Raw genomic sequence first — 15,260 nt, forward strand, 5'->3', positions numbered from 1 at the left:
CAAAACCGCAGCGACAATAACCCGGCGTCTGTGTCGTATCTGAAAAGAGGTGTTGGGTAAAGCAGATGCCTGCTAAAAGGAGAGGCACACCAATTATCGTGACACAACACGCGTGTGTGTGTGTCAGACTGTAACAGCCTTTGTCAATAAGCAAAAACTTAGTTCTGCTTGTAAAATGGGATTTAAAAAATACAAGATAAAAAGCAAAACGGTAATTATGAAACTAAACTTTCCACTTTTTTGTTTACTCAAACAATCTGCCTCGTTGTTACACAGCAAGATTTGTGAACATCTCAAAAGTGCGTAACAATCTACAAAAAAAAATATTCCCTTCACAGGCCTGATTTTTTTTCAGCTTTTCTCGATGGCTTTTATTTTATTAATGAACAAGTGTACAAAAAGATACACAGATAAATACTGAACACATTGTAAGTTACACTGAAATAGTGAAGTACATTATAGTATGCGATAATACTCTTGACTGTTTGCTGCCGACCTAAGTAACGCTAAAATAACGGTGAAAAATGCTTACATTTTTTTTTTTTACAAAAAAGGCACTCGGTTTTTTTCTCTAAGGCACAATGAAAGTGGAAATGTGAAAAAAGCTGCATTGTGCATAAATATGTAGGAATTGACATTTTAATCGAGGGAAATTTGTGTGTATTTGTAACACCAAGATGTATTTTATTACACGTATGGAGGGCTATTAGGAGCTGCTGCTTTTGCAACTCTGGGTCACAATAAAAAAAAAACACCCCATCTTGCCAGTTTGTAAGCAGTCGACGTCCCTATTTGGACGCACATACGTGCACAAATTAAAAGCCACAATCGGACCTAGTTTCTCCTGTGCCTCATTAGCACATCCGGCACATCCAGGGAATGTTTTGAACATGTTTATTTTTTTTAAAACTGTCGTGTAAAAAAAGCCATTTTTCTATAACATTTAATTTATTTTTCCTTCAGGGTCAAACATGTACAGTTTTTTCCTTATATAATTATTTTTAAATTTAAATAACTTGAAAAATGGCAAAAGATTGTGGGGGGGGGGGGGGGGGGGAAACTCCGTGTGAAAGACCAGCTACAAACTAGTTTAGGTACAGAATTGTTGTTGGGCCTTATCTACCGCTACTGAGATTGTCATTCTTCTGCAAAAGACACCAAAGCGTTGCTTCGAAAAACGCCGTTACATTCAACGGCAAACGTAGCTCTCTTTCATCAAACAACCGATCAAAAAACTCCGCTTCAAATTGCAGAGGTCCCATCGAAAGCTCCTCCTCTAAATTCACAGGACTGTCTATTGTAATCCACGTTCAAAAGCCTGAGTGATTTTGCTTCGAATTTTGGTAACGGTACAATAATGCCTCGACTTCAAAACATACACTCGGAAGCAAATCCTAGATGCACTGATTCTCATCCGTCGACCACCTCAAGTAAAACGGGGGGGGGGGGGGGGGGAACTAAAATCTGAAAATATAAATTGGCTAAATAAAACCCACCGGGTTTGCATCTCGGCTCCCACGGGTGTGGTTTTAATGCAGTCGCCCCACGAAGGAGCCTACCGTGGCGCTGTGAACACAGCGCCCTGGGGATGTCGACCTGGTATGCATGCGAGGCATTGTTTCTTTGCCTGCCTGCCTGCCTGCCGCTGAACAATTTTCATTTGACTTCACCTAAAAAAAAACAGACGACGCGCGCAATTCGTTTTTTACTTCCCGTCATTTTTTTCAAGAATAAATAAATGTGTACGGTCAGAAAAAAACAATTCAAGGTGGAGATGGCCGAGCGGCTGTTTTAGTAAAATTGGGCATCACAAGACGAGCCCCTCTTAGTCAGCGGCCCACTGTCGTTTTGAAACAGCAGGAGGTGATGCGGACGCTGCACCCCCCACTGTCATCATTCACCACAGTGGAACATAGCCTTTTAAAACATTTCTTTTTTTTCTACGAAGACCTTGGCAGCAATAACTTTAAAACAAAGTACAGTCTAAAAAGATGTGGCCGGCAGACGTTGCTTTTGCTGGCCACAGTGCTACACGCAATATTCCTCAAGCAGACGCTCAGGGGAATCCGACACAGCATTGCTTTATTATTATTATTCTGTTGAGCACCAATTCTGCGGCTGGCAAGTATATTATAAAAGTTATTCGGATAAGCAGCCCTTCGCGGATAATGGACGTAACAATAAACACGGGAGATCACTTACATATGTGGGACGGGGGGTGGAGGGTGGGGGGCAAGGGCATAGAGGGCAGTTAATGGGACGCCAAGGTGTGAATGGGGACCATTATTACCGTAGTGATTTATTGTTAAAATAAACAAAAAAAAGGGGGCCCCCCCCCCCCACCCCGATTTTCCCGGCAGCACACACTGCCAACCTTCCTGTCCTGCTCGAGGGAGCGGAGGTTTACGGGTTCTCAATACTGGCAGCGTTGAAGCATCCCTGCGGCAGGGCGTCCCGGATGTCCTCCAGGTTTTTGATGTCGGCCAGGATGGTGCCGATGTCTCGCTCGTAGTTCTGCAGGGCGCGGTCCTGCTGCGCGCCCGCATCCTCCAGCTGCTTGATCTTGTCGGCGAGCTCCTCGTTCGCCATGCGGTCCTGGTTCGCCTTCAGCTCTCGCTCCAGCTCCGCCAGCTTCTCTCCGTCGATGTCTTGCAGCTTGTCTGCACAAGATAACCGGCATTGCGCAACGCATTTACATTTGGAGAGCTTGAGGCTTTCCCCCTCATGCCATTGTTGGTAACCGACACGTGTGCCAAGGTACACCTTGAAGGGCAAGCGCTCCCAAGTGGAAAAAAAAAACCTGGGTCAAGTTCAGATACCCCGTGCCACTGATGTGGTTCATGTGCAGCCTTTTTTGGCAATTCACTGCTAGATAAAGGGCATCCCCCTCTCCCCCACGCCATGTCTGGTGCGGGGAGTTATTTGACCATACTTCACCATGCTGGGCAGTGCAGGGTTCAAGGGGTGGTGGACGCCAAGGCCTGGTTCACAGATCACTTGCCACTGATATCAGCGCCATGGCCAGGAATAGAGAACTCAAGTCAAGAGGCTTGGGGGCATTAGCACAATACGGTGGATTTTGCTTCACTGCACTCTGCTGCCCACAACAAAGCCCTGGGTGAAACCTGCATATACAGGGTGCTTTAAAAAACAAATTAACACTTACATGGGACTATCGGTATTGTTGCAAATTCTCAAAAGTGTTAACATTTTTTTGAAGCGCCCTGTATCATGGTGTTTTCTCGTCAAGCGGCATGAAGCGGGGCATGAGGTGCGGCATGAGGGAGGGGGGGTGGGAGGGGGCGGGAGATGGGGAGAGGCGGTGGGGCTGTTTGGGGGGCAGCGTTACGAACCGAGCTGCTCCAGGAGCTGCTTGATGCGTTTGAGCGTCTCCCGCACGGTGTTGCGCGCTTTGCGAGCTTTGTCCTCCGCGCTCTGCGCTTGTGTTGTGACCTAGAGTCCAGCACACGCACACACACACACCAGCATTACAGCACATGCACACACAAAGACAAAGATCCCCCATATAGCCTTTAACAGACTGTTGGGACAAGTGCTCTTAGCGAGCGCCTATGAAGGCCCGCACGGCACATGAGGGGGTGGGTGGCCAGAACCATGCCCGACCACCTTTGTCTCCCCAGTGGCGATGGTTACACAATCGTACCATGTATTCATTTGAAGCCGAATCGACTTAGGGAAGGGCTCAGGACAGGTTCAGGTAATCGTCACGGGTGTTGGCTGTGAGAGTTTGTAGCGCAGCGCGCTAATCACTACGCCACCACTACCCACTCCACCATGTGCATAATGCCAGTGAACGCCTAAGTTGTAAACATCTTGAAATTCCAAATTTTCTTCACGAACGAGACTTTTGTCTTAAATGGCCAATAAAAGTTTCAACATGTGCATCTGTAAGCAACCTGCAGCTATGCAACAAGATTTGCCTTTTTTACCAATGAAGGGATTTGTGAAAGCATGTCTCAAAAATAAAAGTCTTGCGACAACGGAAAAAAAAAAACTGTCATTGTAAAATGTGGGCGAGTGTGTAGGTGAGTGGGGTAAGTGAGTGGATATGTGAGTGGGTAAGTGAGTGGGTGAGTAAGTGGATGTGTAACCTGCCTACGATCCATCTTGGGTTTTACCAGGCTGGATTGTGAGAGGAGGTCACAAATCCTCAAAAAATCTGGACACATTCCTATCAGTGAGCTCCTCCAGCAGGCAAGGCTGTGTTGGCAGGGTCATGTAGCCCGCATGCCCATTCACCGCATGCCCAAGCAGCTTCTGTTTGGCCGGATAGAGGGGGCTAAATGGGTTTGGCACGGTTCACAGAAGCGATGGACTGATGCGGTACAGGAGGATGGCGAGCTGAGTGGACTTGCCGAAGACTGGTACCAGCGGTGTCAAGATCAGCCTCTATGGAGGAGGCTCCTGAAAAACGCTACTGGGCAGTTGGAGGCAGTCGCCTTCCAACAAAAGTGGAGGGCAGAGGAGCGAGGCTCACAACAACGAGCAGAGCACCGGGCGGCTAAAATACAGCAAGTTGGCACAGTGGGGGGGGGGGGGGGGGGGCACAGGTGGTGCGCATCTGCCACTCATCTCAGTCAGTCAACCCGTGGCACCTGGGTCTGTCCCTGTGACCTCCTGTCAGCAAGCCTTCCGAAACTTCACGTGGCCTCGGAGTGGGCCTGGCCTGGCACAAGCGCCGTGGTGACGCCACCGTCACTAAGTGGCGAATGGCGGCGGTTATTGTTGTTGTTGTGTGGCTGAATGGGTAAGTGAGTGTAGTGGGGGGGGTGGCTCACGTTTGTAGCCATGTCCATGTCTCGCATGGCGTCCGCCTGCTTCGTGGCGAGCATCTCCTCGCCGGCCAACAGCTCGTCCTGCATCTTGGCCATGTCGTCGTTCAGGGCCATCGACTCGCTGAAGAGGCGGCCGGCCTCCTCTTTCACCGCCGCCGAATCCTGCGAACATTAGGGACAGCGACGACGATGACGGTGACGCACGTGCACACCCTACCGTGGGGCGTCAGCTCCTCATCATCGTTGCTGTTGGTCGTCTATCGTCATCATCGTCATGTCTCTCTTGACCACAGCGGGGTCTTTGGGGGCGACACCACTTTCGCCTACCTTTCGCAGCCTGTGTCAGGCGGTGTGTTGCCTTATCAGTCCGTGTAATCACATTTGATGTCCAATTCATCTGGGATCACTGCTCCCCATCTTTTTCTTTCTGTGGTGGCCCATTTATGATGTTGGATTGTTGCAATTCACAGTTTGACTTAACAAAAAAGTGGTAACTGCAACTTCAGTGAAGAAGCAGCAATTGTGGCACAACATTATCCTCCTTAGCTGAAATTCTTGAAATTATCAAGTAAGTATTGCCTAACATTTTTAAATGTTAACACAAGATTGGGGGAAATAAATAAATAACCTATCGGGAATTAACCTCTGGGCGACTGCGTCCGAGAAAACGTGGATCGATCCAATCGGCTCGGAATGCCGTTTGGGCTTCACGCGACTGGGCCATTATGTAGAACTTCTTTCACACCGTACGTAGCCAACCTTGCTCATCGGAGGTGCGAGGGGGGGAAGGCCACCAAACGAAAAAAAAAATGAGGCAACTTGCCGGAGCGTACGGTCCCCCCCGCATCGCGTGCTTGGGCACGAGCTCCCGGTGCAAGCATTGAAGCTTTGCACGCAGCACTGTTGTTATTCCCCCGCGCCTCCGATTAGCGCGGTTGGCTACGTATCGAAAGAACTTCAACATGTACATACTTTTATTGATTCCCTCTTCATATCCTGGGCCCCTCGTGACCCGTGTGACCCCGGGTATAGTTTTTTATCCTTCCCCCCCACCCCCACTCCCGCGCACCTACAATTAGCACGATTTGCTACGTATCGGTGGGAAAGAACTTCAACGTACGTACAAACGAGCACGCGCGCCACGCCGTGGCGAGAGAGAGAGAGAGATGGAAGTTGCTGGATGATGGCGGTGGCCGTACCGCCTGCGTCTGGTTGGCTATCCTCTCGGCGTCCTGCGCGATGCGGCGCGCCTGCTTCGCGTCGCGCTCCGCCGAGCCGAGCGCCGCCATCGTCGCCTGCGTCTTGTTCCGCGCGGCTGCCACCTTGGCCTCGATCGTCGGGATCTTCTTGATGGCCTCCTCCGCCGCAGTCTTGTTGTCGGCCACGCGGCGGTCGAAATCTGGAAGAAGGTCAATTTATTATTATTTTTAAAGGTCAATAGAAACGTCGTCGTCGTTATCAGCAGCACGAGCATCACCAGCAGCAGTATAAAAAAAAAGAGGCATTGCTATACAAGCTTGTAACATATTGGCATTGGCATCATCATCATCTGCAGCATTTACCGCACTTCTGATTAGCACAGTTGGCTACGTACGGTGCAAAATAATTTCAACGCACATTTACATGACGTCACTCCACGTCGGCCAGGCCCCCTCATTATAATCATGAACAGGTGATGTCACTCCACGTAGAGAACCCCCCCCCCTCATTAATAATCATGAACAGGTGACGTCCTCCAAATGGACACCCCCCCCTCCCATTAATAATAATTAGCGGCTGATGTCACTCCACATGGGGGGGCGAGGCGCCTCCTCCCCTCTCTTCAGCGTCAACTTACAACCCTCACTACAAAGGCAGAACCCTCACGTCATGCGATCTCCGTCACGCTGTTGAGACATCGAAGTAAAAAGGACATCATGATGAACAAGAGATTATAATCTTTAAAGTCTGTGTCACCGCGCCCTTACAAATTGCACACGAATTGATGCAATGAATATCACGTCGAGGTCTGCTTTTCGCTTGCAAGTTTCAGATTTACTGAAATACACCCGTCCTTGGACGGGCAAAAGGCTAGTCCATAATAAACATCACTGTCAATCACATATGAGGTATTGCAATGCAAGCCTATAATAATTCACCAATGGCATCATCAGTATCACCCATCATCCACATCAACATCACGGAAAGCTGGACCACAGAAGGTAGGGGGGTCAGGAGGGGGGTCGTCCCCTCCTGTGCGATCGGCGTGACCGGCGGGAATGTACCTTTGATGTAGTCGAGGATCTCCTTGGCCTCGGCGAGGGTTCGATTCCCGGCGGTGGCCGCATCGTTGGCCGTGGCGTACGCGGCGTCGGCGCGCGCCAGCAGCTGGTCGGCCGTCTGTGGGGAAGGAAGGAAGGAAAGAAAAGCAGCGGGCGCAGCCCCGGAGAGAGGCGTTAAGCGATGGGGTGGCGGTGACGGTGCCAAGGGCGGCCGCGCGGGAGCAACGTCCGCCCGTCCTATTCGCCCCGAGGAAATTCGCCTCGATCGATGCGGAGCCTCGCCTTTGCCGGACAAGGATATTTACTTGGTGCTTGGCAAGCAAAGCTGTGGCCATGTTTCTCAGAAGCTACTGCGCGTGTTGTTAAATATTATCTACGGCCCTTTGTCAAATCACCGTTGGCCACAGCGCGCAGCCGCACTCCTACGACACCTGGCAAGCCCCGGGGTGGGTCACCAATCCTGGTGCCACTTGACCAGGCCCAAAATACCTGCTTAGCGTCTTGAGAGCTGACGAGTGATTTGACCATGCCATTCCACTGCTGGATGACGGCCTAATCATGTCATGCAGGTCGTGGGAATTACTTGAACATAATTCACCATGCCGACGAATGCGGGTTGGTGAAGTGGGGGGCGGGGGGAGTTAAAAGCCCGACAAGGCAAGGGAAGGCCTTCATCCAGCAGCCAATTGACCAAGCACTGTAAATTATATATATATTTTTAATGCTTTATATAAATCGCTAGCGTGCGTATCGATGATGTCTGCTGGCTGAGCCAAAATGCTGTTCACTGTTGTGGATGACATCACGAGGCTTTAACATAACACCGAGCATCCTTTACAGCTTCTGCTTCAAGCATTAACAATGTTAGTTTATTGTCCATTTAGTTACCTAAACATTTAAGGCTATTTCACTTTTCTTTAACAGCATCAAATTAATGTCCTTGTCCTCGTGATTTCTTACGACTTATAAGAAAGAGCATCGCGTGGCGAAACACAAAACACAATCACGAGTTTGCTCGCAAACAAAACCCCACCACCGTTTCACTACCGACTAAAACGTGCCTCGAAAAACCACGCAACACAACGGAAGCAAGCGAAGGATTTAGAGAGAGCGGTGGCGCAGCTCCCCCCTGAAAGCCGCGAAGCGCACGCTTGATTTGGGGCACAGAGAGAGAGAGAGATCGCCACGCAGTTCAACCAAGCGGTGAAAGAACGCCACGCGCGGTGTCACGGCGTCACGGCGCTGACCAAGAACACCGGCGGGCAGCCCTGCGCGGTGTGGTTCTTGAACGCGGATCGCTTGACTGGAAGAACCCAAGGCAGGAAAAGTCGACAGGAATTCAGCGACACCAAAAAAAAAACTAAGCTACCGAGAGGGCTTCTAATGAGGAGCTCCAAGGCAAAAGGGAAATCAACGTGAAATAAAACGGGACACTTCCACCAGCGCCAGCTTCCCGTTTTTTTTTTTTGGCGATTTCCAACAAACCAAGCAGAGCGAGGTGCCGGCAGCGAAGGATGCCGACAGGTCGAGACGGAGCCACCAGGAAAGGCCGCAGCGCCGGTGCGGCGTGGCACCGCGTCTACCTGGCCGTAGATGCGGGCCGAGTCGAGCAGCCTGCGCGCTTGATTGTGGTGCACCTCCGAGCGCTCGATGCACATGTCGGCCATCTCGATGGTGGCGTTGGCGTGGGACGTGACCGCTCGCAGGATCTCGCCCACGCGCTTGTGCTCTTGCTGGTGGTGGTGGTGGGTCGGCCGATTTTGTCATTGGGTACGGTTGTTGGTTTTTTTTCAATCCCACACCCCCACGGACGAGAATCCCGATCGCGATGTTGTCGTTCGTTGTCGTTCGTTGTCGTGACCGAAGACCGCGACACGTGTGAACGACGAAGGTGGTGGGGGGTGGGGGCGGGGTGGTAGGGGGGGGGGGTGGCAGCCGTACGGATGGACGGGCAGACGGACGCCATCGTGGGATTGGGGCGTGGGGGAGAGGAGGAGGAGGGGGGGGGGGGAAATCCACAACACAACGGTCGCGTTAGTCACACGGGTCTCGGCGCACGCGCGCGGGCGCTACCTTCTGCTCCTGCAAGCCGCGCTGGAGCAACACGGCGGCCTTCTCCTGCCTGGACCGCGTTTCGTTGAGAAGGTCGTGCAGGTTGGCCTCCTTCTCCCCCGTGCGCTGCATTACCTCCTCCGACTTGGCGCCAATATGCTCGGCCCGCGTCTGCGATTCGAGGAGATTAGCGGAGGTGGTTTCGGGGGGAGGGGGGGGGGAAGTACGGTCATCGCTGCTCAAGAAAAAAACAGTGGCGATAGCGGACGGACAATGCAGGGGGCCCGTGGCTCCTGCGGATGGCGAGCGGAGGTTACGGTGTCCTAGGATCACGTCCGCGCCTCCGTCTCGTGAATGGGCACGTTCAGAACTGAAGCACACGGCGCATCACTCGGCTGCACGTGGATATGATGGAGGGGTGTGAGATTGTTCGGTGTGGGAATATGGGAAAGCGGTGTCTGAGACTGTCATTTAACCTCCGGCATGTTGACTTGTGTAGTATAAGCGTGTAAGCAGTATGTGTGTGTATTAATTGTGTGTGTGTGTGTGTAAAGTATGTGTGTGTATAGTATGTGTATGCAGTATGTGTGCGTGTAGTACGTCAGCACAGGTGGTACATCTGCCAGTCATTTAAGCAAGTCAACCCATAGCACGTGGGTATATCTCGTGACCTCCTGCCAGCGGAGCCCTTCGACACTTCACGTGACATCAAGGTGCACTTATCTTGGCACAAGCGCCATGCTGACGTCACCTAGTGGCGAACGGCGGTTGTTGCCGTTGAACATGGATCTGTGCAGTGTGTGTGCGCGCGTGCGCTTTGTACGCTCATGCGAGCTTCTGCGCATATTCTGTGCCTATGGAACAGTCACTCAACCTCCAGCGCAGAGATGTTGACTTGCGGCAAGGCCGCCTTGGCCTGCGTGTACAGGTTGAGGGCAACGTCGCCAACGTCCGTTGCGTTGCTCTGCACTTGGTTCGCGTATTTCTCGAGCTGCGACGTCAAGTTCTTGGCCTCCCTCAGCCTGCGTGATACGCAAATAAATAAAAAGGCCAAGTAACATTTGACAGAGTTAAAGAAATGGGAAGGTTGGCTCGATTTTAGCAAAAAAACTAAAAAGCAGCTTCGAGTAGCGCTCGTGTGGGCAGCCGGGGGCCATGCGGCTGGGTACGCACTTGGTGGTGAGGTTTAAGGCCTTCTCGCCCAGCTCGTTCTCATCCACCAGGATGCGGGAAAGCAGGTCGAGCGCCGTCTGGGAGGAGTTGAGGGCCATGTTGGCCGTGCCCTCAATCTCGGAGGCGCCGTTTTTGTGTCTGCCGCACACGAAGGCACACGCACGCACGCACAGCGTTAACACACTGGACGACGTTGCGGTACGTTATGGGTGCGGTGGTGAGATTTCAGCAGCATCGCTCTTGAGCAGGAATATTGCTTGTGCCACACTCCTGCTGTGAAATTATACTCTGTGCGCTGGGTCACAGGAATCCTTCTGGGTTCACATTCTTATTCTTCTTATTCTCGTTTAAGCAGATGGACGAGGCCCTGGATTTGAACCTAGGATCTCAGCGGTGTGCACTCTGACCAGGATCACTCGACCACTTCCGAATTTTCAAGGATTATTAACACAAGTCTCTCTTCTGATACTCACTCATCGGCAAGCTTCCTCGCTTCATCCACCAACCCCGTCAGGTTGTTTGGGTCCGAAACGTTTCTGGGATCAATCGTCTGCAACAGCAACAACAACAACAAAGATTACGACGTCACATTTTAGCATCATTAGCCGTTTAGGGAGAGTGCTGATGGTGGTTGGCACAGCACACCAAAGGGTAGTGTGGCCAGCACCATACCCGGCTGGCTTTTTCTCACATGTGCTGATATTTACACACCACAACAGGCACACATTTAAGGCCGAGTTTGACCCTGGGAAGGGTCACAACAACAGGTTGAGATATAACTTTGCACACGATGTTAACCGTGCCTGGAAAGTAATGCTAGGTTTGCCAGGTTTGTTGCGGCAGTGTGCTAAGCACTGCAGCACCATTCCCACAGGACACACACACACACACATCCACAGCAGCAGGTGGAAAAGATAGGATGACATTGATTACCATGATTACGGTGGTGATGATGATGAATAGGATGACAGAGGAAAAAAACTAACGATGATGACGATGCTGATGAAGGCGATGATGACAAAGACGATAAAGTAACGACGAAGGCAACTCGCGTAACGTTTATTGACTTTGAGAACGATGGTGATGAAGTTGATCATGACGACGTTGCCTAAAAAGCTGATGAGGATTTCAATGACATTCAATTAAACGATGATAACGATGACAACAACATGATGATGATGCTAACGATAAGCGATCGTAACAATAACGACTACGGTAATAATGATGATCATCATCACGACGTCTGGGACAACGCCATTGTTTGACATGACAACATTGGACAATGGATGTGCCAACACACACTGGCTGGCGCTCTAGCCAACAATCTAGCTAACTGGCTGGCTGGCTGGCTCACTGGCTGGCTCACTGGCTGGCTCACTGGCTGGCTCACTGGCTGGCTAACAGCCTGGTTAGCTGGCTGACTGTCTACCTGCCTGCCTGGCTAACTGGCTGCTTGGCTAACTGGCGGGCTTGGCTAACTGCCTAACTGGCTGGCTGTCTAACTGGTTGGCTAACTGCTTGCTTATCTAACTGCCTGCCTACCTAACTGGCTGGCTGTCTAACTGGTTGGCTAACTGCTTGCTTATCTAACTGCCTGCCTAACTGGCTGGCTGTCTAACTGGTTGGCTAACTGCTTGCTTATCTAACTGCCTACCTAACTGGCTGGCTGTCTAACTGGCTGGCTAACTGCTTGCTTACCTAACTGTCTGCCTAACTGGCTGCCTAACTGGCTGGCTGTCTAACTGGTTGGCTAACTGCTTGCTTATCTAACTGCCTGCCTACCTAACTGGCTGGCTGTCTAACTGGTTGGCTAACTGCTTGCTTATCTAACTGCCTGCCTAACTGGCTGGCTGTCTAACTGGTTGGCTAACTGCTTGATTATCTAACTGCCTACCTAACTGGCTGGCTGTCTAACTGGTTGGCTAACTGCTTGCTTACCTAACTGTCTGCCTAACTGGCTGCCTAACTGGCTGGCTGTCTAACTGGTTGGCTAACTGCTTGCTTATCTAACTGGCTGCCTAACTGCCTGCCTAACTGGCTGGCTGTCTAACTGGTTGGCTAACTGCTTGCTTACCTAACTGCCTGCCTGCCTAACTGGCTGGCTGAACTAACTGGTTGGCTAACTGCTTGCTTATCTAACTGCCTGCCTAACTCGCTGGCTGTCTAACTGATTGGCTAACTGCTTGCTTATCTAACTGCCTGCCTAACTGGCTGGCTGTCTAACTGGTTGGCTAACTGCTTGCTTATCTAACTGCCTGCCTAACTGGCTGGCTGTCTAACTGGTTGGCTAACTGCATGCTTATCTAGCTGCCTGCCTAACTGGCTGGCTGTCTAACTGGTTGGCTAACTGCTTGCTTATCTAACTGCCTGCCTAACTGGCTGGCTGTCTAACTGATTGGCTAACTGCTTGCTTATCTAACTGCCTGCCTAACTGGCTGGCTGTCTAACTGGTTGGCTAACTGCTTGCTTATCTAACTGCCTGCCTAACTGGCTGGCTGTCTAACTGATTGGCTAACTGCTTGCTTATCTAACTGCCTGCCTAACTGGCTGGCTGTCTAACTGGTTGGCTAACTGCTTGCTTATCTAACTGCCTGCCTAACTGGCTGGCTGTCTAAATGGTTGGCTAACTGCTTGCTTATCTAACTGCCTGCCTAACTGGCTGGCTGTCTAACTGGTTGGCTAACTGCTTGCTTATCTAACTGCCTGCCTAACTGGCTGGCTGTCTAACTGGTTGGCTAACTGCTTGCTTATCTAACTTCCTGCCTAACTGGCTGGCTGTTTAACTGATTGGCTAACTGCTTGCTTATCTAACTGCCTGCCTAACTGGCTGGCTGTCTAACTGGTTGGCTAACTGCTTGCTTATCTAACTGCCTGCCTAACTGGCTGGCTGTCTAACTGGTTGGCTAACTGCTTGCTTATCTAACTGCCTGCCTAACTGGCTGGCTGTCTAACTGGTTGGCTAACTGCTTGCTTATCTAACTGGCTGCCTAACTGCCTGCCTAACTGGCTGGCTGTCTAACTGGTTGGCTAACTGCTTGCTTATCTAACTGGCTGCCTAACTGCCTGCCTAACTGGCTGGCTGTCTAACTGGTTGGCTAACTGCTTGCTTATCTAACTGGCTGCCTAACTGCCTGCCTAACTGGCTGGCTGTCTAACTGGTTGGCTAACTGCTTGCTTATCTAACTGCCTGCCTAACTGGCTGGCTGTCTAACTGATTGGCTAACTGCTTGCTTATCTAACTGCCTGCCTAACTGCCTGCCTAACTGGCTGGTTGGCTAACTGGCAGGCTGCCTAACTGGCTGCCTGGCCAACCGGCCGCCGGGCCGGCAGCAGCAGCAGGTGGTGCACGCACCACGGTGCTCAGGGCCTTGCGCGCCCGCTCCAGCTGCTGCCGGGCGTCGGCAGCGAGGGCGTCCACGTCGTCGGCGGCGGTGCGGGAGCGGCCGAGGGCGGAGGTGGTGTCGTCCACGCCCTGCCGCACGCGCCGCAGCCGAGTCATCTCCCGCGTCAGCGTCGCGTTGATGTCGGCGAGCCGGTCCAGAAGGCTGTAGTCGGCGTCTGGAATTGAAAGATGGAAATGTGTGGGGGAGGGGGGGTGCGGGGGGAGTGGGGTCACGATTCGTGTTCTGTTGGGTCAAAGTCAACAATGGCATTGTGCTTGGCATCATGACGATCATCAGCATTCATAATAAAGGTTTTTTTTGGGTTGAATCGTGTCAATATAAAATGTGCCGTTAACTCACCACCACACGTGACAAACCTTACTAATTGGCTGTGTCGCGTGGTGGTGGGTTAATAACATTTCTATTTATGTGATCTAACCGAAATAAAAACCTTTATATATGAAAAATATAGGTCGCCAAAGCAACTTGTTGAACTGATCATCATTACCTTAATCGTTATTGTTACAAATCGCTATTGTTAGTATTATCATCATCATTACATTGTCATCTTTAACATAATTTAAGTCAATGTCATTGTCATCCTCCTTGCCGTCAACATCGTCAACGTTGTCGAAGTCAATAACATTTTCCTGAAGTTTACGTATTTGGTGCAATAGCCACCCTGTAATCGCTTTAATATTTCTGCAACTTGATTTGTAGTTGTACTCTGACCAGCCTAGAAATAATCTGCCAGAGCCGACACGCCACAGGGGAATTCATCCTGTGACGATGATTTGTGCTCGTGAAATATTTCAGACTTCTCACACGACACAGTTGCTTGCTTTTAATTGTTGTTATTTTACGATTTCGGCAGCACGCACCCTGCACGGACTGCACCTCCCACAGCAGCTGCACGACGGCGTCGCCCACCGACTGCAGCCGCTGCTCAAAGTCGCGGTCGTTGATGGCCCCGGGGTCGCTGCCGATTCCCTCCAGGTATCGCTCCAGCTCCCGCAGCTTCTCGCGGTGAGAGTTCACCTGGGTACGGAGTGGGCGGGGGGGGCGGGGGCGGGGGAGGGGGGGGGTACAAGGACGCGGACGACGATAAGGAGGAGGTGGGTGGGTGAGGTGACGAAGTGGCGAGGGGGTGGTGAGAAAGAGGAGGATGAAATAGAAGAGGAGATGGCAGCATGAGGAGGAGGAAAGGGAGGAGGGAAAGGAGGGTGGCAGAGAAAGAGAGAGAATATGGAACGCTACATGCCTCCTGGGCATTACATATGGCAACGTTTATAGAAAATTACATTGCACAATGTTTTGCTCATTATTAGCTTTGGCCCAACTTCGCAGCCTGACTATTAAGTGCTTCTAATAATTTGTGTCGTTTCATTCCCACTGGAGATGAAGCATGGCTGATGATGATTACTCAAAGCAAGCAGAGCTATTACATTTATATTCGTTGATGTCAGCCCTACTTAGGCTTTATCGTGTAATTTTACGTGACGTGTACGCTGCATTAAATGATAATCATCACGGTTATTATGATACGAACCTCGTTTTACCAAAATTTCATATTTTGGCGATGGCAATCATGGTGA

At 51.0% G+C, this 15,260-nt stretch overlaps 1 protein-coding gene across 2 annotated transcripts in view; it reads right to left on the reverse strand.

Annotated features, from left to right (window-relative positions):
* Positions 1 to 344: 344 nt before the first annotated feature.
* Positions 345 to 15,260, reverse strand: part of LAMC1 (laminin subunit gamma 1) — a 111,286-nt gene continuing 96,370 nt past the window's right edge. For both annotated transcript variants that reach the window (XM_078865422.1, XM_078865423.1), the window contains 11 exons: positions 14,547 to 14,703; positions 13,635 to 13,840; positions 10,756 to 10,832; positions 10,283 to 10,420; positions 9,984 to 10,131; positions 9,131 to 9,280; positions 7,061 to 7,175; positions 5,996 to 6,195; positions 4,800 to 4,958; positions 3,354 to 3,453; positions 345 to 2,660 (listed from right to left, as the gene is read on the reverse strand). In XM_078865422.1, the coding sequence (XP_078721548.1) occupies positions 2,404 to 2,660; positions 3,354 to 3,453; positions 4,800 to 4,958; positions 5,996 to 6,195; positions 7,061 to 7,175; positions 9,131 to 9,280; positions 9,984 to 10,131; positions 10,283 to 10,420; positions 10,756 to 10,832; positions 13,635 to 13,840; positions 14,547 to 14,703 (1,707 nt within the window). In that variant the 3' untranslated portion in view covers positions 345 to 2,403. The remainder of the gene's footprint in view (positions 2,661 to 3,353; positions 3,454 to 4,799; positions 4,959 to 5,995; positions 6,196 to 7,060; positions 7,176 to 9,130; positions 9,281 to 9,983; positions 10,132 to 10,282; positions 10,421 to 10,755; positions 10,833 to 13,634; positions 13,841 to 14,546; positions 14,704 to 15,260) is intronic.

Source organism: Lampetra fluviatilis, chromosome 20 (assembly GCF_964198595.1).
Source record: "Lampetra fluviatilis chromosome 20, kcLamFluv1.1, whole genome shotgun sequence".
In the NCBI taxonomy this organism is placed as follows: Eukaryota; Metazoa; Chordata; class Hyperoartia; order Petromyzontiformes; family Petromyzontidae; genus Lampetra; species Lampetra fluviatilis.